This window comes from Acinonyx jubatus, chromosome A2 (assembly GCF_027475565.1).
Source record: "Acinonyx jubatus isolate Ajub_Pintada_27869175 chromosome A2, VMU_Ajub_asm_v1.0, whole genome shotgun sequence".
NCBI classification, from domain to species: Eukaryota; Metazoa; Chordata; class Mammalia; order Carnivora; family Felidae; genus Acinonyx; species Acinonyx jubatus.
Window position 1 is genome coordinate 145,624,370 of NC_069383.1, and position 21,104 is coordinate 145,645,473.

At 54.3% G+C, this 21,104-nt stretch overlaps 1 protein-coding gene across 3 annotated transcripts in view; it reads right to left on the reverse strand.

Moving 5' to 3' along the window:
* Positions 1–21,104, reverse strand: part of TEX264 (testis expressed 264, ER-phagy receptor) — a 30,981-nt gene that overhangs the window by 1,739 nt on the left and 8,138 nt on the right. For all 3 annotated transcript variants that reach the window (XM_027038852.2, XM_053219299.1, XM_053219298.1), the window contains 2 exons: positions 15,611–15,832; positions 2,296–2,464 (listed from right to left, as the gene is read on the reverse strand). In XM_027038852.2, coding sequence (XP_026894653.1) covers positions 2,296–2,464; positions 15,611–15,832 — 391 coding nt within the window. The remainder of the gene's footprint in view (positions 1–2,295; positions 2,465–15,610; positions 15,833–21,104) is intronic.

Consider the following 21,104-nt stretch of genomic DNA (forward strand, 5'->3'; position numbering starts at 1 on the left):
GGCATTTGGACTTGGCCTGGAACTTACACTGTGCCTCAGATGGGGACTAGCGTAAGGATGGGGAGACTTGGAGTCTGCTCTCCAGTCCCCTTGGCCCTGAGAAGATGTCCTTTGGGCCAACTGGCAGAGGTGAAGGGAACCCTGGAAGTGCCAGGCTTCTGGTCCAGGGCCCTCTTCTGGCTGGGCCCCAATCATGACGCCCGGAATAGAGGCATCCATGAGTGACCTTGGGTTACATCCTGAGTTATGGGTGGTTCCTTCTAACTCTGGGCCAGGACTCCAGCCTCTTAGTCACTCCTTAAATGATAATCAGTGCACCAGGGGCTGTAGGCCTGAAAAGAGCAAATGAAATGGGGCCCCCAGGCCCCATTAAACTGTCATGTTCCACCAGCCCACTTACCCAATGGCTCTCTTGGGATCTGGATATGGGAACCTGCCTGCTTAGCTGCCAGCTGCCTCCTCCTCCCTCTCCCAGCTCCTAGGCTAGGGGTGATCAGAGGAAGGAGCCCAGGGAGGCCCCTTCAGGCTGGGGCCCAGTATGCTGGGATAAGGACAGCCCCTGGGGACATTTCTGGCAAATGAGTCCAAGGCAGGGAAGTGGCATCCCTCTAGGCCTACCAAGGTCTGCACCAGAGGAAGTTCCAGAGTCTTGGGCCTGTGTCCCACGGCACAGGAGGCCTGGCAAGGAAGAATAGCACCTAAGTCTCTAGGGCTGCTGGGGCAGGGAATGAAGCTACCACCTTCACCCCAGTCCCTCCTTCCTCCAATGCCCACAGCCAGTGCAGGGAGATCAAATATTCATTGCTTCTCTGGAGCTAAATAATACATCAATGTAATAACAGGCATAAGGCAGCTAATCATCCCCTTTCACCTCCTAGCCCAAGTGGAGGCCCCAGTGGGGAGGCAGGCAGGGGCAGGCCAAGCCCTGGGCAGCCAAGTACCCAGCACACACTGCCATGCAAATGACATGCACCTGGCAGACACATGCTCAGAGTCTGCCCTGGGTGTCAGGGCAGACCCTGTCAGAGGTGGGCAGACCCCTTGGTGCCCCCACCAGGGAGTGGGCGGGCAGGCTAGTGGGGAGGACAGGCCAAGGCTCTGGGGGCGTGGGAGCCACGGCTGCAGCCAGCTGCAGCAGGTGCCAAGCAGTCCTTCAACACCCCTGGCAGGCAGTGTTTGGGAGAGAAGCTGGGTGGGTGGGCCAAGGACGGGATGGGGGTGGGGTGTAAGCAGCACAGGGAGGTTGAAGGAAGGTCAAGGCACTCCCCCTTCCTTCCCTGGGGACTGCCTGGGCCTGCTGACCTTGTGCCATGTCTTGTGCCCACAGCAGGGGCACTGAAGAATGTCTGCTGGGCTCCACCAGGCGGGTGGAGCAGTGCCCCATGGAGATAATTAAGTGGCAGATGAAGTTAACTGTGTTGGACACGGCCTCTAGGGATTGGAGACTGACTCTCAGTACCCCAACCCCCTGCTACAACGTACACCACTCTAGGGTGACCTTGGCTATGGAAGACTGGCTGGGCAGACGAAATCTAAAGAGAGAGGGACAGCTGCTCTTCTCCAGCCCTGTACCACTCCCACAGGTCTTGGGCCTCCAGAATCGATCACACAAGGCTCCACGAGCATGGACAAGGGCTGGATTCCTTAGGATATTACCAGCAGGCCCCCTTGCTCCTGGGAACAGCCCAGGGTCGCAGAGGTGATGGAAGGGAGGGGGGCTGAGAGCAGGCAAACCACCAGCTGGCCTGGACCTGGGATATGAAGGCTGGCTCTGGTGGAAGGGGCAGGCACTGATCTTCTGGCTGCCCTCTGCATGCTCTCTGGCTGCTCTTCAGAAGGGAGAAAGCATCCTTCTTTTGGCTGGGTTCCATACCGGGGGACAGGAGAACAACCTGTTCCCTTCTGTACCTTCCAGATCCAGTGCCAGGCTTACTCCCTGATGAGCCCCACCCAAGTGATGCTTTTCCCAAACAGCTGCATCTACCTCCCATGAGCAGCCAGCTGTCTGTGAGCTCAGTTTCCAAGGGTACTCCCTGTTGCATCTGAAGGGAATCCAGGCAGGGTCTTTGTATCTGTGTTGCCAGGGGTAACATGTGTGAATCCACATCTACATGGATCCATGTATCTGGAAACAGGCAATTCTGCATGTGGGTCCGGGATAGGCACGTCTCCTTCCTCCACCTCTGTCAAGCTTAGCCTGGACACCCACAGTGCCAACCCAGCCATGGAGGAGTCTCCTAAACCATGCCCCACATGTCCAGGGAAAGGCTCCACAGAGGGCCCCACCATCCATACCTGTGCCATCCATCTGGGCGTCAGTGGCCTCTGTGGGCCCTCGGCTTTTCCGCTCTGTCTCCTTCACCTCAGGCACGTAGAAGTCTCCCTGCCGTGCCAGCGGGCACATGAAATAGATCTGGTCTTGCTGGTAGATCTCTAGCCGAGGGTGGGCACACAGCTTCCGCCCCTTGTTGGAAAGTGGCAAAAGGTGGAATGAGACCTATGGGGCTTCTGACCCACTTGTCCCTGAGAGGCCCTAGGAACTGTCGATTGTGCACTCCCTCCCAGGGGGCTGGCTCTGTCTCCTAACTCAATCTCCCCCAAGTGCCAAACCTCTGCTGAGGGAGGCACACACAGAGCACCCTAAGAGCAGGGCCCCATACTCCAGGAGGCAGTGGTCTAACGAACAGGAGTCCTTTGGACAACACCCTGGGGCAGGTGCTAAAAGAATCCAGGGGCCTGGAACCACTGGTCCTATCTGTATGCCTGCAACCAAAAGACTCTTCCAGAAAGCAATGGTCTCAAGGAGCCATGAAGCTTAGCTCCCCAGACTACTCCAGGGACAGGGACACCATGAACTGTGGCCCCAGCCACCCAAGCCAAGCCAAGTTGTGACCTGCTAGGTTTCCCATCCCAGGATCCTCAGGCCCTGACGTCCCCTCCACCCTGGACAATATTGATTGACCCAGAGATATCAGAAAGGAAAGGTCACTGCCCCTGACCCTTAGGCTTCCAGCTCCTGCCCTTGCAGACATGTTACTGACAAACCCTGGACAGGGGCTCCCGGCCAACTAAACCCCTCTTGCACTCCCATTCCCCTACCAGGTCAGGTCTAGGCCAACCTTCAAGGCTACCAGATATGGTTGGTTCCCACCCCTTCTAGCACCTTCCCAGAGTTTCAGCCAAGGGGAAAGAGGCAGACCCTAGGCTGGAGGGGCAGGCAGGACAAGTAGAACTAGCACCGAACATCACCCCAATTCCCCAGGGAGCCGAAGTACCAGTTTATAGGGCCCCAAGTTCTGAGACAGGCACTCTACTCCCCTCTGCCTGGACACAAAACCCAAAGATCTCCCCACCCCCAGTGTGTGTGGAAGGGGGCAAAGACACATGCCAGAGCTGCACTGAGGCATTCAGAAACACTCACCACAGGGGTCAAGCCCATTTTGCTCCCCAGCCTGCCCCCCTTTCCTGCCATGGAGTGCAATTACCCACTAAGATGACTGTGAGGCCCCTGCCCTATCACTGCTAACCCGCCAGCCTTCACAACACGACTATTTATAGCACATGCCCGGCTCTCATCATGAGCTCTGAAATGAGCCTTCCACTTAGCAGTAATGAAAGACTTATTGCCTGGTAGGGAGAAACCACTCTAGGACTCCACTTGTTCACCTCCCTGGCCAACATTAGGGTTGAGGAACCCCTTCCAATTAAAGCAGTGAAGAAAGGTAAAAATGAACCCCCCAGGGAAAGAGAAGAGGAAAAGTGAGCCTGGAAGGTTTATCAGCCAGGGAGTCCAGCAGCCAGAAGGGACAGGGTATGTCTAGGACCCCGCAGGGTAAGTAGATGGCCTGACCAAGGTCCACCTGCAGCTCACCTCACCTGACTCCATGGGTAATGCGGGCAAGGCCCTGCACCCTAAGTCTCCATGTGCTCAAACACTGCAGGGTCGGTGAAGGAAAGTCATTATTTTCAATAGTTTGAGTCCAGTATTTTTTGCCAATCTGGGTGCTCTTCATGCTACCTCATGAGTCCACATGCCCAGCTCCTCCCATCTCTGCATACACTGATGGCTGCCTCTGCTTTTCCAGCTACCCACACACTCACTCAGCCCTGGTCCTCAGGAGGACGAACAAAAACACGACATCAGGAAGTAGGAGCTACCAGGCTCTGGGGGTTACTCTAATGCCAGCACTGGGAGCATCTGCCAAACCTGAGCCCCCCTCAGTGAACTATGCCATGTCACAAGCCCAGGGTCGGGGGGGTCTCCCTGAAGAAAGTCCAAGTCCTTCCTTGGTAGCTAGAGGGAAGAAAAAGGTCCCCGAAACCAATCAGGGCATAGCTTTCACCAACATGCCCATGCTCTGGGTATTCAAAAGGTGCAGAGGAAATCTGCTGAGTGGTCATCAGCCACCTGGTAGTCCATATCTCAAGGGATGTACAATTTTAGCTTTGGGAGATGCTCCCAGAACAAGAGTCTGTGCCCACCAAGAAATTCCAGGGACAATGGAACCCTACGCCAACTCTTGTCAACACTCAAACCACCTGCCTGGCTTCCCTTCTGGAAGTAACAGGGATGATAAGAGAGAGTAGTCCTTTTTTCAGTCTCCCCTCTAGGCTGGGCATCAGGGTGGGAAGTACCAGGCAGCCACCCTTACCACCTGCTTTGCCAGCCCCCTCATTGGCAGGCGAGAGGCAGCTCTGTGGCTGCTCTGCGCATCTGCCTCCTCCGGAGAGCCCGGCTCTGAAGTTGCCTGGCTGTGGACAGCCTCGTTGCCATGGAAACTGCATCCTCCATCCTTGCCGTCGCCTTCATCTCAAAGCCATCGGGGAGAACAGAGGAACAGGGGAGACAGAGGAGAGAGAGAGAGAACTGGCCTGGCTACACAGCCCTTCCTTCCCTGTCCAGCTCTCCCTCCTTATAGCATCCCACACAAGGAGTGCCAGCTGCCCATGCCTGCCCCCAGGCCCCTGGAGGGGCAGCCTCCCACCCAAATCCAGCCTGGTCCTCCCCCCCCCACCTGGGGGCCCCTGGCCCTCCTTGGTGGAAGGAGACAGGGAGCTAATTAAAAATCTCACTGACGGCTCAGCCTCAAATCATTTTAACACATGCCAGGTCCTGTCAAAATTCAGACTCGGGGCAAAGGAGAGAAGCAGGAGGAAAGCAAAGGTGCAAACTTCCAACTCAGGCCCATAGACAAGGGAGGGGTTTATAGTTGTCCCTGTAGCCTCTCCTCAAGCCCCCCTCCATGTTCTGCCCCCAGAGCAATAATGAGCCCAACTGGGGCTGGGGGATGAGGGACAGGACTAGCCATAAGCCCTGTCCCTAACGGATTAGGCAGAGGACAAGCCGTGCCCTGCCCCCCCGCCCCCTGCAGCCAGGTAGAGCCTCTGAGGGAAGAGAGGGTAAACCATGGGCCAGCTCTCAGGTCCTTGCTACACAGAAGGAGCCGTGACCTGGGATGCATGTTGATGAGCTGATAAATATTGGAAAATCATTGGAGAAAGGCAAGACCAGCTGCCTCTCCCTCAGCTAGCCCCAGGGAGCCCTTGGAGAACAGACTGTCAAGGGACAAGGACACCAAGTCAATGCCACACTGACTGGTACTGCTGGGCAAAGGGGCCTGGATGGGCCTGGTGTCCTTCCAGCCCTGGGCACACCCCCTCCCACAGCCCAGATAGCCAGAGGCTCCAGGAAGCATCAACAGGACAGGGGAATCTACTCTGGCCACTGAAGCCACCGGCTATTTGATGAAGCCACAACCCAAAGCAACTCACTCCCACACAGAATCAAGGAGACCACAAGGTCTCTCCCCTTGGAGGGAGAGATGCAGTCATCCACAATCCTTCCCACCTAATAGGAAAAAAGTCACTATGCCAAGGGGCCACCAGGAACTGCTAGAAACTGGATTCAGGAGTTCTAGTTCCTCAGACACATCTCCAAGGCTTACCTCCCACCTGGGCTTTTCATAGAAGAAACAAGAGGGGGACTTGGAACACCACCCATAATGCAGGGATTTCCAGGAGACCTGTCAACGGCACTTCCTCCAATACCACTGCTGCACTGACATGGGCTCATCCCCCCAGGGGTGCTGATAGACAAGGGAAGAAACGGTGTACACAGGCTGCCAGGGTGCCACTGCCTCAGCTACCTTGGTAACACACCATATATTCCCTTCTCACCTCAGGCTGAGCTCATTACTGGGTGGGTGGAAGGCAAGGATTTTGGCCCATGCAGCTTAAAGCTCCTACAGAGGCTTAGATGGTCATGGTGGGCCAAGGTTTCCCCATGCCACCCGCAGTGCTTCCCCTGGTAGTTCATACTGCATCAGGAGAGGGGAGGATGAGAGTAAGAGAGAAGACCTGAACTACTCTCATTTGGGCACCAACCAACCCATGCCCTTGCTTTGGCTAGATGTGGGAAGGGGATGTGGGGCAGAAAAGGTCAGGTCCAGGTGGAGACTGAGGTTGGATCACACTCCTAACCTGCCTGGATGCTGGGTCTGCTCAGAGCTAGGTGGACTCAAATCCCCAAAAGGATGAGGCAAAGGGTACAGGTCAAGGATTGGTTCACACATCTCCCACCTGCATTTGAGCCCCAGAAAAAGATGAGTTCTGCTCTGCTGTCTCTACCCAATCACAGCCCTTTGCCTCACTGGGGTGAGGGGCTCTGAGCCTCCCTGTTCACCCTGAGTTGCCCAGTCCTACCCATCCCTCCATTCCAGGCTGGACAGCTGGGCAGCTACAATGCCAGCAAACAGCTGTTGCATCCCACCCGAGGTGGTGGCATCTCCTCACTGGGTGAAGTGAGGCATGCTCATTTTTAATTACACAGGCACCAATGTGCACCCGCCCGCACACAGCACTCCCTACAAATGGGGGCTCAGACCCTGGAGGCCCCTTAGGCAATGGTCTGCATCACACGTGCAAAGTGACGGGGGAGGCACAGCAGGCGCTGCTACAGCTAGAATGTGGCACATTGTTATTATTCTGCCCAGGAACTTCCATCAACTTCCCTCTCCCTGGCTGTCTCTCATCCCCACCGGGCCTCCCAACAGCCTCTGGCCCAGAACCTAAACCTGTCTGCGGAGTGGGAGGGGATAGCACGAGATAGCTCTGGGGTCCCTGCAGTGCCACCAGGGAGAGCCTGCAGAAGGGTGGGTGAGAACCCTCCCCCCGCCACTTGTAGCAGGAGGGCTCGAAGCTATGAAAATGATGGGCAAAGGAGACAAAGAGTGAGATGGAGCTGCCAGGGAGGGGAGCGAAGGGGCAGAAGTGGCAGAGAGAGCTCCAGGCAAGAACCCAGAGCCTAGCTATTGATGAATAGATGGCTTCTCTATGGGTCTCAATATTCCCAACTGTAAAATAAAGAGACTGGAACAGATGATCCTAAAAGAAGTGAGAAACTGGAAAAGGTGAATAAAAACACCATCACTGAAAGATAGGACAATTATATACTTGAAAAACTCAAAAGGAGTCAATTGGAGAAACTACCACAAATGTTAAGATCACAAAATTAACAAAACAGCCAAGCCCAGTTTTCTGTGCACCAGTCAGCTACTTAGAAAACATAATGGAAGCAACAGATGAAGGCTTTGTGGGGTCATGTCTACCTGAAAGCCCCCCAGATGGCAAGGGAGGGGCTGGCAGAGGAGCCAGGCTTGGGCAGGAAGCTGGGAAAGACTGCAAAAAGGGGATGGTGTGAGGGAGAGTAGGGTGGGGAAGGAGGGCGCTGTGCCTGGCACCCCAGCCTGCTGTGCCTGCTGGTGCCACTGCCTCAAGACTTTTCATTTTCACCTCAGAGCCAACAGCTTGCCATGCAATTTACACCTCTGCTCATATTCCTGCATACCCAGGCTTCCTGGGCAGCTCAAGAGGGGGTCTCAGCAGCCATCAGACCAGGGCAGACTGGGGCACTAAGGAGCAGGGGAGGGTGATTCCCTCTAAGTAGGCAAAGGAGACCCAGGCCCTTAAGCACCCTAGTTCCCATCTGAACCAGGAAGCCTCTGACCTTGCAGCCAAGCCCAGCCTTTCCCTTTCCCAGGGCCCAGAAGGCCAATTTCCAACCCCAGCTCAGTCCCAATCTGGCCTTCTTAGGTCCTTGTGGAGTAGGACCAGGGGGCAGGGAGCCCAAGGGTGAGGACCCTATGGGAGACTTGGAAGCTCAGCCCTGGGATCCCCCCCACTCTCCCTTCCAAATATGGGAGGGGAGCCACGGCCTCCCAGACGCTGCTGTTACCATGGCAGGCTCCACATCCCACCCCTCTCCAAGACCCAGCCATTCTCTGAAGCATCTGTGCAGTCAAGGACCTTGAGCCCTGTAAGGTTCACAAGCTGACAAATATGTTACTGATTGATTATCCAGCAGCAGGAAGGCTGCTCGGTGCAGATGGAACCATGAAGCCAACCACCTGGGAGCCAGAGACATCAGGAAGTGCCAGAGGGGAAGGACAAGTGGGCAAGTAAGGATGAAGAGGAGAGGGGGAAGGAGGGGAGGTAGGTGAGGAGGCGGTCCTGAATTTCTCATCTCTAACTGGTACCTCTGACTTCTGCCCTCCACCCACTCCCTAGGAAAGCCCTTTCTCTGGAGACTTAGGTTTTCCTATCTGTATAATCAGACAGCTAAACTTCCTTATCTGAGGGCTCTGCTAAAGGGCAGAGTTTTTCTGCTCTGGATGACAAGCCCCCTCCTCAAAATCTCTCCCCTTTCCCTCATTCCTGGAATCCCAAGCTTTGTGGAGAGGAGCAACAGAATTCTTCCTTGGTAAATCCCATCTGCCTAGGGAAGAAGACTCCCTCTGGATTGGTGACAGCCCAACCCCACAGCACCATCCAGACAAGCCTCAGCCCCCAGGGTCCTGAGGACTGCCAAGCTACCACATCTGAGCTGGTATTTCGAGAGTAGTGGCTCCCACGCCCGCCCCAGCAAAGGCTGGCTTTGTGCTTTCAGCCCTGGGGTAGGGGAGGGGAAAGAGGTGAAGCCAGAGAGACTGAGGAACAGGTTCTAGGGCCTAGGCCAGCAGAGGGGAGAGACCTGGCCTCCTGCGGGTACCAGCCTCCAGGGGGAGTTCACTAAGAGGAGTCAGGGAAGCCATGCTCTGATAAGGTAGGGGGCTTCTCTTGGTTTGAGGGCATCTGGGAGTAGAATGTCATTCAGAGCTCAGCTATGTGGCCTCCAGCTCTCCCTCCCCATCTCTGTGCTGAAGTCCTGTTACAAAGCCCAGCTTGGATGCTGTCACTCATCTGCTCAGACACTATCAGTGGCTGCCTGGAGCATTTAGGACCCAGCTTCATCTCTTGGGCCCGAACTTTTGCTCCTCCCCTGCACTCTAGCCACAATGTACTTATAAGCCATGCCCAAATCAGTGACTCTGCCTGACCTCCTTTTTCACCTCGGGAAATGCTACCTTTCTTTCAAAGCTAAGCCTAAATGCCACCACCTTCCAAAGGTTGCTTTGCCTTTCCTGGTGAATCCATCCCTCCCCTTCCCACCCCACTCTCCCTGGGCATGCCTAAACCCTGTGACTGAGGGAAATGGGCAAGGAAAGAATTCTTGGGGCCTGTCACTCAGCCCCAGGTCCTGGCACTGCTGAGAGTGCAGGTGGCAGCACCGGCAAGTGAGCCTCAGTAAGGGAAGCCTGGGAATGGAGCTGTCTCCACCTCACTGGGGGTGAGGATATGAGGCCCAATAAGGCACCTGCAGCAGCTGCTTCCTGTGCCCAGAGCAACTGCGAAGGTCTTCCTTAATGGGAACCTGCTGGGCAAATGGGCAGCCAGGCTCTTTCTGCCTTTGCTTCTGGCTCCCCAAGATGACTTCCAGACCAGTAGCTTCAGCTCTGACTGCCCACCTACTACAGAAAGAGGGTCAATTAGATGTTGGCTCACACTGCTGCCAACCCATGCTCACTCTAGGGACCATCCCAAGTGTATCCCAAGTTCATGACAAGTCCTGAACCTCTTGGGCCCAGCCCCATTCATGGATGAGGCTAAGTGGCAAAAGGCACAAAACCATCAGAATGATACTCGACCCAGGGCATCCAGTCTGGACTCAGCCACTGACCTTGGGTAACCTCCCTTTTCCAGGGAATGTCGGCTTTGATTGTGACCCTACGATTGCCTCCTAGCTGGTTCCCCCATCCCCTGAACAATGCAGCATAAAAGAGGGCTCAGTAAATAACTGCTGAGGTAAGCAACTGAGCTGAGGTGCCAAGAGAGCCTCCCTTATTAAAAATAAAGTTCAGGGCCACCTGGGTGGCTCAGTTGGTTAAGTGTCTGACTCTCAATTTTGGCTCAGGTCATGATCTCACAGTTTGTGGGTTTGAGCCCCATATCGGGCTCCACACTGGCAGTGTGGAGCCTGCTTGGGATTTTCTCTCTCTCTCTCTCTCTCTCTCCCTCTCTCTGCCCCTCCCCAGCTCTCTCTCTTTCAAAGTAAATAAATTCTGAAAAAAAACATAAAGCTAGGAACCCTCCCACATTTGCTCAGCAAAGGCACAGAGAGCGATTACCCTAAATTTCACATCCCACTGGGGTGTCCTCACCTAGATTCCCACTGCCTGGGCCATGTTAACTCCACACTAGTGTTCTAGCCCCAGAGTGGACTCAAATCCTGCCCACCCCCAGCACTGACTCCCTCAAGGTTACCCAGGTAGGATAAGTGGAAACACATACAGAAGATTCTGAGCCACTGGAGAGGACCCCAGGCTGACCATGCTACTAGGAAGAAGCAACAGACTCCCACAGCTCAACAGACCAACTCACTCTTGCAGGCACCTTGCTGAGGCCCCTGTTCCTTAGTTCCCAGCTGGCTGCTCTGTGACACCATCTGATCATCTACCACTCAAGAGTTCAGTCACCACCACCCCAGGGAGAACTGCAGGACTCCCCTCAGCTCCAACTCCCAGTCAGTCATGCTCCCCAGAAACAACTGCTTCTTCTGGGGGCGCTGCCCTTGGCTTGCACTTGGGATGAGCCCAGGCGCCTCCCAGCTCCACTCACACTGCAGCTGCCACAGCATCCTCGGGATCTGCAGCAGACATGCAGTTGGCCAGGGGTAGAGGGGGCATCTGCCCAGCTATGCCCCTCTCTAAGGACAGAGATTTTCAAACCACTTAAGCCTTAGATGTCCTCCTCCAAACAAAAGCTCACAAGATCATCTGGTTCATTAAAACCCAGAGGAAGAGCTACTCCAGTTGAAGCAAGTAAGGGACCAAGTGTAGTCCCCTACCCCTGGCTGCCAAGACACAGGGGCACCTAAGCATAGCCCTAGATTCCTGTCCCAAAGAGGTCTGAGAGCTATGGTCTGGGGTTCCTGCTACTTTAAACCCCTAGTAAGACAATCCCATCAACCCAGCTGTCCCAAAACTTTACCACCAAGACTCCCCCAAACAACCAGCTCACTATATCCATCCCGCCCCCATCTGCCCCAGCTTCCCCACAATTCTATGGAGAAAGAGCCAATACCTGACCTCCAAGGCCTACCTGTATTACCCAGCCAACCAGCTCCCACATGGACAATGCCCTTTGTCTCCCTAAACTCAGGAGATGTCCAAACATCACAAGGACCCTCCCCTGAAAACTCCTAGAAAGCAGAAACCTTGGGGAAGGGGGATTATGAAGATCAGGGATGCTGTTGAGAGGTAGTCAGGCACAGGGGGACTGGGCTGGGCAGTCTCACACTCTCAGTGACCTCCCCAACAACTGCTTCAGATAGCTGTGAGCCATGTACTGAGCTCAGGGGCCTCTCACACACAGTCTCACACATGGGATCCCCAGGCCTCTCACTCGGTCCTGGTCTGCTCCATGTGCCCCAAGCATTCCCTGAACACTCATTAAGACTGGTTCTGCCCTGTGGTGAATCCGGGAGCCTTTGCCTATTGCTCTGGGCTGACACTTGGGCCCCAACTCTTCGGTGGCCCTGAAATTTCAGGGAAGTTCAGTTTCCTCCTGCAGCTGCCAAAAGACCCCACTTCCTGGGACAGGTCTCCTCCTGTCCTGAGGCCACCTTCTTGGACTCTGGTGGAGCAGCCTGACAAAGCTGGGGCATCTTCCACATAAAATAATAGTCACGTGGTACCCAGGCATCCCTCGCACAAATGCTGTCCCAGATTGCTATGCCTAGGGCCCCCCGGTGGTTTATGTGAAAAAAGGCAGAGTTCTAGACCTTACAGCTCAGATTGCCAGGCTGCCAAGGTGGGGAGGGCTGGCCGGAGAGCCAGGGGCTGCTACACAGACCACAAAGCTGGGGATCTATCCATCCTCCCAGAATCCTCACAGAAACCTGACAAATGCTTCATCTTTGGGTCCTTACAGTGACCCCTAGGGCCTTTCTGTCCCATGAGGTCAATCCTGCCCCAGCCTCAGGCACATCTGCAACTGCCAGGACAGCACCTGCTCTCCACCTCTCTCACCCAAAACCCTGAGACCATTCACCCTGCCCCCTGCTCCAGCCTGCCAAGCCCTTCCTTCCATCCTTCTGGCAGCACAACTACTGGCCTCCCTCACCTCTCCTGAAACAGAAAGCCGATGGCTGCTGTCATTCCATTTGAAACACCTTCACAGCAAACCCAGCCTCAGATCTTGAAAGCCAGAGAGGCGGAGAAAAAGAAGGGCACACATACACGTACACACACATACACACAAAGGCAGCTATCTATCAGAGCTGGGACAGTTAGAAGAGCCCATAGTCTCATTAGCAGCCTTCTTTCTCTGGTCCCAGGGCAGTGGGGGAAAAGGGCAGGTGTGGGAGGGAGCTTTATAATTATCTTCTGTTTCCTAGGCTGAGAGGCACAGGGCCACCCCCCCTGTCCACTACAGGCTGAGCCCCTTCCTCATTTCATGTGATGTGCTCCCTGAGACACAAGATCAGGCTAAACACAGGGGCAGAGGTGACCCCTGCCTCCAGAAACCATCAGAGCACCTTGGGCCATGCCTCTACTGGGGGCAGTCTGGCATCTCTCTTCTCCCATAGCACTGTGCCTCACAGACATCCCTGGAGAAGCCCCTTGCTCTCTCCTATACCCCTGGCTTCTTCATCCAAGGCAAGAAAGAGAATGGTAGCCCCTGCTCCAGCCCCCACCCCAGGAGAATGAAGCCCAGAGCACAGCTAACAGGCTCCCACGGGAGGAGGAAGGAGGAAGGGCTTTCATCAAAGAGGTGACGTCAAAACCAGGCAACTTGTGAAGCTGTCAGGGGCCGGGAAATTTGGACAAAGGTGTCTAAAAATAAACCCCTGAAGCCAGGAAAAGGCTTTGGTGGCTGAGCTGCTCGCCACCACACCACATGCCACACGTCCTGTTCTGAGGTCTGGAACCCACAAAGTCTCTTCCCGGGGGTGCTCTGCCAATCCTGAGGTTGAGGATGGCACTGACAGGACTGGAGACACCACACAGCAGCCTTTCTTCAGGAAGCATGCTGAGTGGACCAACATCTGCCCTCCTGCCCTTACCACCAGCCAGCGACCCCACCTCTTGCCTCACCTTGCCCCTTAGCCTCTAGTCCAACTTACCACCAGGCAAGCACAACCCCTCCAGCACCCTACTAGCTGCCACTGCCAGCTCACAAAGGAAATCCACCTCTGTCCTCCTCACGCTCCTGCCCCGCCACAGCAACAGCCCTCCTGTTTCTTCTCTTCCTGTCCTGACCACCAAGGCCACAGCTGGTGACCCATTCATTCATTCATTCCCCAGCCCTGACACCAGACTCTACACCTCCCTAACCAACACTGTCTGAGCTCCCATTACCCATCACCAAGGTTCTGTCCCTTCCTCCAGGCTGCTCTAGAGAACAAAGCCATCAAATTCCTTCAAATCCACCAAATTCAAATTCCTGCTGACTTTCTTCTCCTGTTCCTTGACCCTAGCCACATTGGCTGCGCTCCGTGCACAGCCCTTGCTGCCAGGAACTGTCCCCAGGGTGTATACTATCCACTGGCTCAGGTCCCTAAACATATCTACCACCCCAATCCTCTCTGAAGTCCAAACTGCACATGGCACTGGGGATTCCACGCCTCTATCAAGATGTCTCCCAGGCAGCTCCCCCACTATACAGCCCACAGAGCTGGTTGCACCCCCCACCCCCCAAACCAGGTCCTCCTCAGCTCTCCACATCTCAGTTAAAAGCACCACTACACACCTGTCCACCTGCCCAGGCTGAAGGGGACTGGAGCCTGCTGTGACTCCTCCTTCCCCAGCCTCTCCACATCCAATCCATGCACAAGTCCATCAGTTCTACCTCCAAAATAGACTGTAAATCTCCACCTTTTCTGTATCTCTACAGCCACTGCCCAAGTCCAAGCCACCACCATTCACACTAGATATCCTGACAGCTTCTTAAGTACCTCCACTGGCCAATATGATCTGGGACCCAGTACCCACTGCCCAGGATGAGAGGGCTTATTCTGTATACACGTGGTTAGAGATGATGTATTATTTTCCTGGATGCAACACTGCAGTGATTTCCCACCACCTTTAGATCAAACCCATGCTCCCACTCTGCTCTGCCTGGAATCTTCTTCACCCCTTCTCCAAGCGCTCTTTCAGGATTCTACCCGGGAGGTAACCTCCTCCAAGAAGCTGTCCCTAACCACTCTATCCAAGCTGGACCCCTGCTTTTTCTCACCATTCTTTTCTAGCACATATCCCATTTTTGTTTGACATTTATCTTTTTAAAAAATATTTTATTTTTACGTAATCTCTACACCCATCGTGGGGCTCAAACTGACATCTCAAACAGATCAAGAGTCGCATGTTCCACCAACTGAGCCAGCTGGACACCCCTTGTCTGATATTTATTACCTGTCTCTACCACTTGCTGTCAATACCTATCTACCACTGTGTCCAGCATCTCACATTGTGTCCAGCACAGTACGTGGCACATAGACATTCAGTAAATTCAAGCTGAATGGATGAATAAGCAATTGCTTTCAAGCCCAACTGGGCCATTTCCCTAATACCCAAGTTTACAAAATGTTTCAGAGGAGGAGGGATGTGTAACAGTGAAAGTTTCAAAAAATCTCTGTGGACACAGAGACCCCTCATCAGATTCTCCTAGTATCTGGCTCTCTTCCTTCCTTCAGGTAGGCCAGCCTGCCAGCGTTGCTAAAGACTAGGTCAGGAACTGAAGGAGACAGTGTTCACCACTGCCCCAGCTCTGCACTCAGGCAGCAGGTGCATAAGCCCATGCGTGGGCCGGGTCAGGGGCAACACAGTAACACCTGGGGCCTGCCAGCCACCGAAGCCTCAGGGCTCTTGTTCTGTGGGCCTCCATCAGGAAAGGATCAGGGTAGACCTGGCCATCCATTTGAGCCTGGAGTGGGGCCTGAGAACTAAAAATGTCTCTGGTCCAAGCCAAAGCCAAACTGATCGGGCTAAGTTTCTGAACAAGCTCCCTGTGCTCCCAGTAGATGCTCTGGCACCCACAAGGTCTTGGGCATTTGGGACAGATGCCAGTAGCCTCTGTCCAAATTCCTAGCTCCACAGGCACCTGCTCCATGGGGGTCCCATGGTGCTGCCCTCCCCAAACCAGCTTTTCCTCCCAGCCTGGGCAGTCCTCCCTGGCTTTCACCCAAAGGACTGGCTGTCCCCCAGCACACGCATACCCCAGGCCTGTCTCTCACCTTGATGTAGGCATCCAGGGCAGGATGGACACGGCGGGTAGCCAGCCAGATGGACAGGGTGGAGGTATAGGGGAAGGTGGCCGTCACCACATGGCTGGGTGCCGGGAAGGAGAACACCTTGAAGCCAAATTTCTGGTAGAGCTGGATGAGCTCAGAGGAGGGTGACTCCTCACCTTCACTCAGAATGCTGCCCACTGCACAGCGGCACTTCTCAGGGGGTACCTGGGGAGGAAGAGCAGGAAGTGTTAGTGTTGGGAGCAGGGGTGTTAGTGTTGGGCGAAGGAAGGAGGCTCTTGGAACTCTTGCCACTTGGGTTCTGTGACAGCTCAGGCCTGGCAGAACCACCAGTTCCAATAGGCCACAGCCCCAGATACCAGGACGGAGAGAAGTATTTTCCTGCTACAACCTATCCATGGCCCCAGCCTATAGCATCTTGCTGCAGGACTCATCCATCCCTTCATTTATGCTTCCAACAAGCATGCCAGACCCTGTGCTGGCTGTGGAGAGGCTGCAGGAAGCACTGATCAGAAAGTGGGACCACACTGGACTCTGGGTTGCTGATGGAACTGTGAGATCCTCTTCCCGGGTTCCTCAGGCAGGGCCAGCCACCATCACCAGAGCCTCCGGACCTCCTTTCCAACCCATGCCCCCATCCCAGACCACACTTGCCAAGTCCTTTCCTGGCTCAGCTGGAGAATGCTCCTTCCCCTCCAAATCTCCCTGGGCCCCCAGTACCTGCACATCGCTGTACTCTGCTCCCCTCCCTAGCTGCCCTCCCTCTCCTGGCTCACATAAACCCAAGGCAGGTGGGGCTCCATGTGAGTCTACACACTTCCTAGGCCTGATCCCAGGCCTGTAAGGCCCAGCACTCACCTTTCCTTCTGGCGTCAAGGGGTCCCAATTTGTCTCATTTCCTGCCACCTGAGTCTATACCAGACCCTGATGCCCCCAGGGGTATCTGGTCTGGAATCTAAGACACTCATTACAGACCTTGTGCTGTCAATCCTAGATTTCCCTTGACCCGAGGGTCCCTTTCTCCCACTACCTGGGGCCCAGTGAATGACCCATAAATTCAAACTCCCTCTACCTCAGGTGCTCCTCTTCCCAGCCTACCTTCCCAGCACCATGAAGTCATTTTGACCTGTTCTTGCCTCTGCCCTCCCTTTCCAAGCCCTGTCAACAGTGTCCTAGGGTTTTCTCAGCCCTGCTCTGCCTCTCTTTGATCAACCTAGCTCTGTCCTTCTAGTCTCACTTTGCCTGGGACTCATGCACCAACTCCAGGCTCTCACTTCTATGCAGTCTCACAGCTCTCTGCAGCTAGGGCACCCATGCTGCACCCTTGAATGTACGTCATCAAGCCTAGCTCAGGGATTTACTGGCAGGCAATATGGTCCAGCGGTCAGGACCACGACTTCTAGAGGGAGGCAGGACTGGGTGTGAATCTTGACTTGTGTGACTCTGGATAAGTCCCTTGGTTTCTTGAGTTCCAGTTCCTTTCAGAATTGACATATTAAATGAGATGCTTTATATGAGGGCTCATCCTGGTACAGAACTTAACAAGTGCTCTGTAAATGTTGTTGGTTATATTAATAGCTATGACACAGGAAAAACAAGTGACCCTTGGCCTGGAGAATGCCCATTCACCAAACTTCTTAACATGTAGCTCCTCCTTGCCCATCTTCAGGTTCAAGCACCCTCCTGGGGAGTCTTTCAGGGTAGCTCTGTGGCACACCCCCCCCCCCCCCCCCCACACACACATTTTGCTGTAAACTCTTGCCTCCATCAACTCTACCTGGAAGCAGTCACTTAGCCAGCTGGCCACTCCTCCCACCCAACCCAGGCAAGTGCAGTACCACCTTTTGTCTAAAGATGGTGCAACTGCTCCATTCACACCAAAGGCTTGAGACTGGACATACCAGCAAGGCCTCCTGCTGACAGACCAAGGGACAGTGCCTGCTGTAATACCAATCACCATGATCCAGACCCCAGCAATTTAGGATACACAAAAGAAATATTCAATATAGGTTAGATGGAGAAATGGATGGAAGGTCACCTGATCACCTCTGGCCCACCTGGGACTGGGTCCCAGGATCTTTCCTGGGATCACTTCAGCAGCCCTCATGGAGCTCCCAGCTCAACATCGTCCTCAGTCCACAAAAAGCACCACAACACCCATGACCACCCTGCTTAGAACTTTTCAATGGCTCCCAATTCAGCTCTAGGATGAAATTCCCGAGCCCAGCATGAGACATCGCCTTACGTCGTCCACACAATACTGCCTAGATTTGTCCACACACTCACCTAACACTCTTTTGCATCCCCAAGACCCCAGCAGGGGCCAGAACCCAGGTGGGCAGGTGCCCATGAGCATCTGAGTGGCAGAGGGAGGGACAAATCTAGGTTCTGGCCCAGCCCACCTTGCCAACCTCCTCTCCCACCACAACCCCGCACACGCCCACACAGAACTATTTGCAGCTTCCCAGACATGCCACGTCCTCCCATGCTTCCTGCCTTTGCATAAGCTACTTCCTCTGCCTAGAGTGTCCTTCTTCACCCTACTCCAGAGTTCCTTCTGCCTGGGCAACTCCTGCCCATTCTTCAAGACTCAGCTCAACCCTCCTACTCAAAGCCTTCTGATGCTCTCTGCCGAGCAGCTCTTCCTCTATGATCCCAAACGTTCACCCAAAGAAGCAGACCTTGTGCTGCATGGTAACTGACAGCCTCTCCATCTCTCCCCACCACTCTAGGCTTCTAGACAAAATGGCCCAGGATCCTGTCCACACATTAAGTTCTTGGGCTGTGCTCAGCAACAGCACACGCATGCACGCACATGTACACACAGGGGCCCTGCACGTGAGCAAAACTTTTCTTCCTCCAACTTGAAAAGAGGAATGCTCATCAAAGGAAAAGGAAGCAGCTAATAAGGAGGCAGGACTTCTGAGATCTTGAAGGTGTGTTAGCCACAGGTTCTTCCTTTCTGTCTGAGCAACCCCTCATTTCCACAAGTGAGGACATTTCCTGTTCCCCCACCCACCACCTCTACCCTGTTCTACCCTGGCCAGTGGCTAAGGGGCAAACTAAGTGGTTACTCAGCAAGTCCACCAACGACTAAGCAGCTCTGTACCAAGCTGGAGGCGGGAGGCAGCTGAACCAGGCACCAGCAAGAAGAGGGAACAGGCCCTAAGACTAGCTGGGGAATGGCAAAGCTGGCTTAGGAGCAGGGGAAGGCTTCCCTGGGCTCCCTGGAGAGCCCATGCCCACCTCCAAGAGAATGGCCCACTGAGGTTGTCAGGAGCCTAGAAGATAAAGGAATGTCCTGATAGCTAGAAACTCCACCCACCTTGGTTCAATACGATGTCTCTATTTGGGCCCGGCCCTAGGAGGTCAGCCTGGGCCTCTTAGTTCCATCTGCTTGCTCCCTTTCCTCCCTGTAGCAGTCATTTCTCAGGGTACTTATGCCTAGAACAAGAGCTATGAGGCCTCTTGAGTCCTGGCATGGGAGAAGAGGGTGGTCTGCTTGGAATCTAAAGCTTCTGGACACAAATTGGCCCCACTACCCTTTCCAGAGAGGTCTTGCAGTAACAGGTTGACCCTATTGGTGAAGCCATAGTGAAAAGAGGGTCTCAGGGTACCTGGATGGCTCAGTCAGTTAAGCATCTGACTCTTGATTTTGGCTCAGGTCATGATCGCAAAGTTTGTGAGACTGAGACCCATGTTGGGCTCTGCACTGATAGTACACAGCCTGCTTGGGATTCTCTCTCTCCCTCTCTCTCTCTCTCTCTCTTTCTGCCCCTCCCTCCCACACACATGACCACTCTCTCTCAAAACAAATAAATAAACATTTAAAAAAAGAAGAAGAAAAGAAGGTTCCTGTCTGGCCAAGACTTCACTGGAAACAGGACAAGACTGATTATCTTCCAGGATCCAGGAAAGGAAAATGGTGTCAGCTGGCCCATTTTGGGGTCAATGGCTGGTCAGTAGAAATGGCCAGCCCTAGGTCCATAACCTGCAACATCTGACAAGGAGAGATGCAATGCTTGCCAATCTCAGGCCTGGAGGGCTGCCTTGACTCCTCCCTGGTCAGCATATCCAGCCCAGAGCTGCCCATAATAAGGGGAGAAACAGCAACAATGCCCTTCACTTGCACTGGTACCCCCCCCCCCCCCCCCCCGCCCAGGGGAACAGAGCAGCCACAGCTGTTCATTGCTGGAGGGTGAACAGTGGATTCATTTAACCTCCGAGGTGCTGCAGGTCAACATACCAACTTCCCCAAGCAGGTGGCACCCAAAGGCAAAAGCTGGGCTAGGACTAGTCATGAAGGGAGTGACACAGACATCAGGGTCAGAGGGTAGGACCCATATTTCAGGCTGGAGGGGAGGGGAGTCAGCAGGATGCCAACCTCCAAAGGGGGGGGTCCAGGGGCTTTATGGGAACTCTCACCTAGAAGTCTTTCAGGGCCTTCCTACTTTCAATCCCAAGCATATCGTAACAACAGCTGGTACCTGACAAGGTGCTTTCCGTCTGCCCCGGTTGCTGCCTTCTGTACATCAGCTCATTCAATCCAAACAGCATTGTGCAATAGGTACTTTTATCAATTCTGTTTCTAAGACCCAGACAGCAAAGCTATTTAGCAAGGGCCACACAACAAGGTAGTGTTGTGGAGTCCGGATTTGAACCCAGGCAGACTGGCCCCAGAGCTGTGCCACACAACCCACAGCACCTGGAAGCCCAAGATATAGGCCCTGGCTAGGAATGGCCTGCACAATGGACTCTCTCTATGCTGTACCTCGTCACATGGCCTAGGCGACCTGCAGGAGGCTAGGCCAGAGGCAGGCAAGCAGGGTTCCCAAAAGTACAAAGTCCTAGTGGCACGAGGCATGGGGGTGGGGGTAGGCAAGAGTGCTAAGCATCTACTGGGGACCAGGTATTGGGCCTTACCCTTATTACTTAGTCCCTAGAGAAATAAAACCTCTGAGGTAGAGATTCTTGGAAAGGGCAAGTGACTCACTCAGAATCACACTCCAGGAAGCAGTGGGGCCTTGATTCAAACTCAGAAAGAGTCCAAAGCCCTCTCTTCCCACACCTCAGTCCTCCTCCCTACCAAAGACAGCTCTGCTGAGAAGAGGGGGTGTGCCTTTCCAGGGCTGCCCCACACAGTTAAACTGCTTATAGAGCAAAAGCCTGGACTCCATCTAAGCAGAAAATCATCGCAGGTAACTGAGGTAGGGAATGGTCTGGGCTTTGGGAAACACCAGCTAGCCCACATTCCCACTGCCCTTTGTCAAGGGTCAACCCTGGGAAATCCCACTCCCTCATTCCTTCCCAGGGTCCATGTGGTCTCAATGTCTCCTGGGAGTGCAGGACGCCCTATCCCCAAACACACTAAAGGGGAAGGGGAAGTGCAGCACAGGCCTAAATCCATACTCTTACCAGCCTTAGCCCCTGCAGACGTGGTGGTCCCAAGCTGGCTTTCAGTGGACTCAAGAGAAAAAAG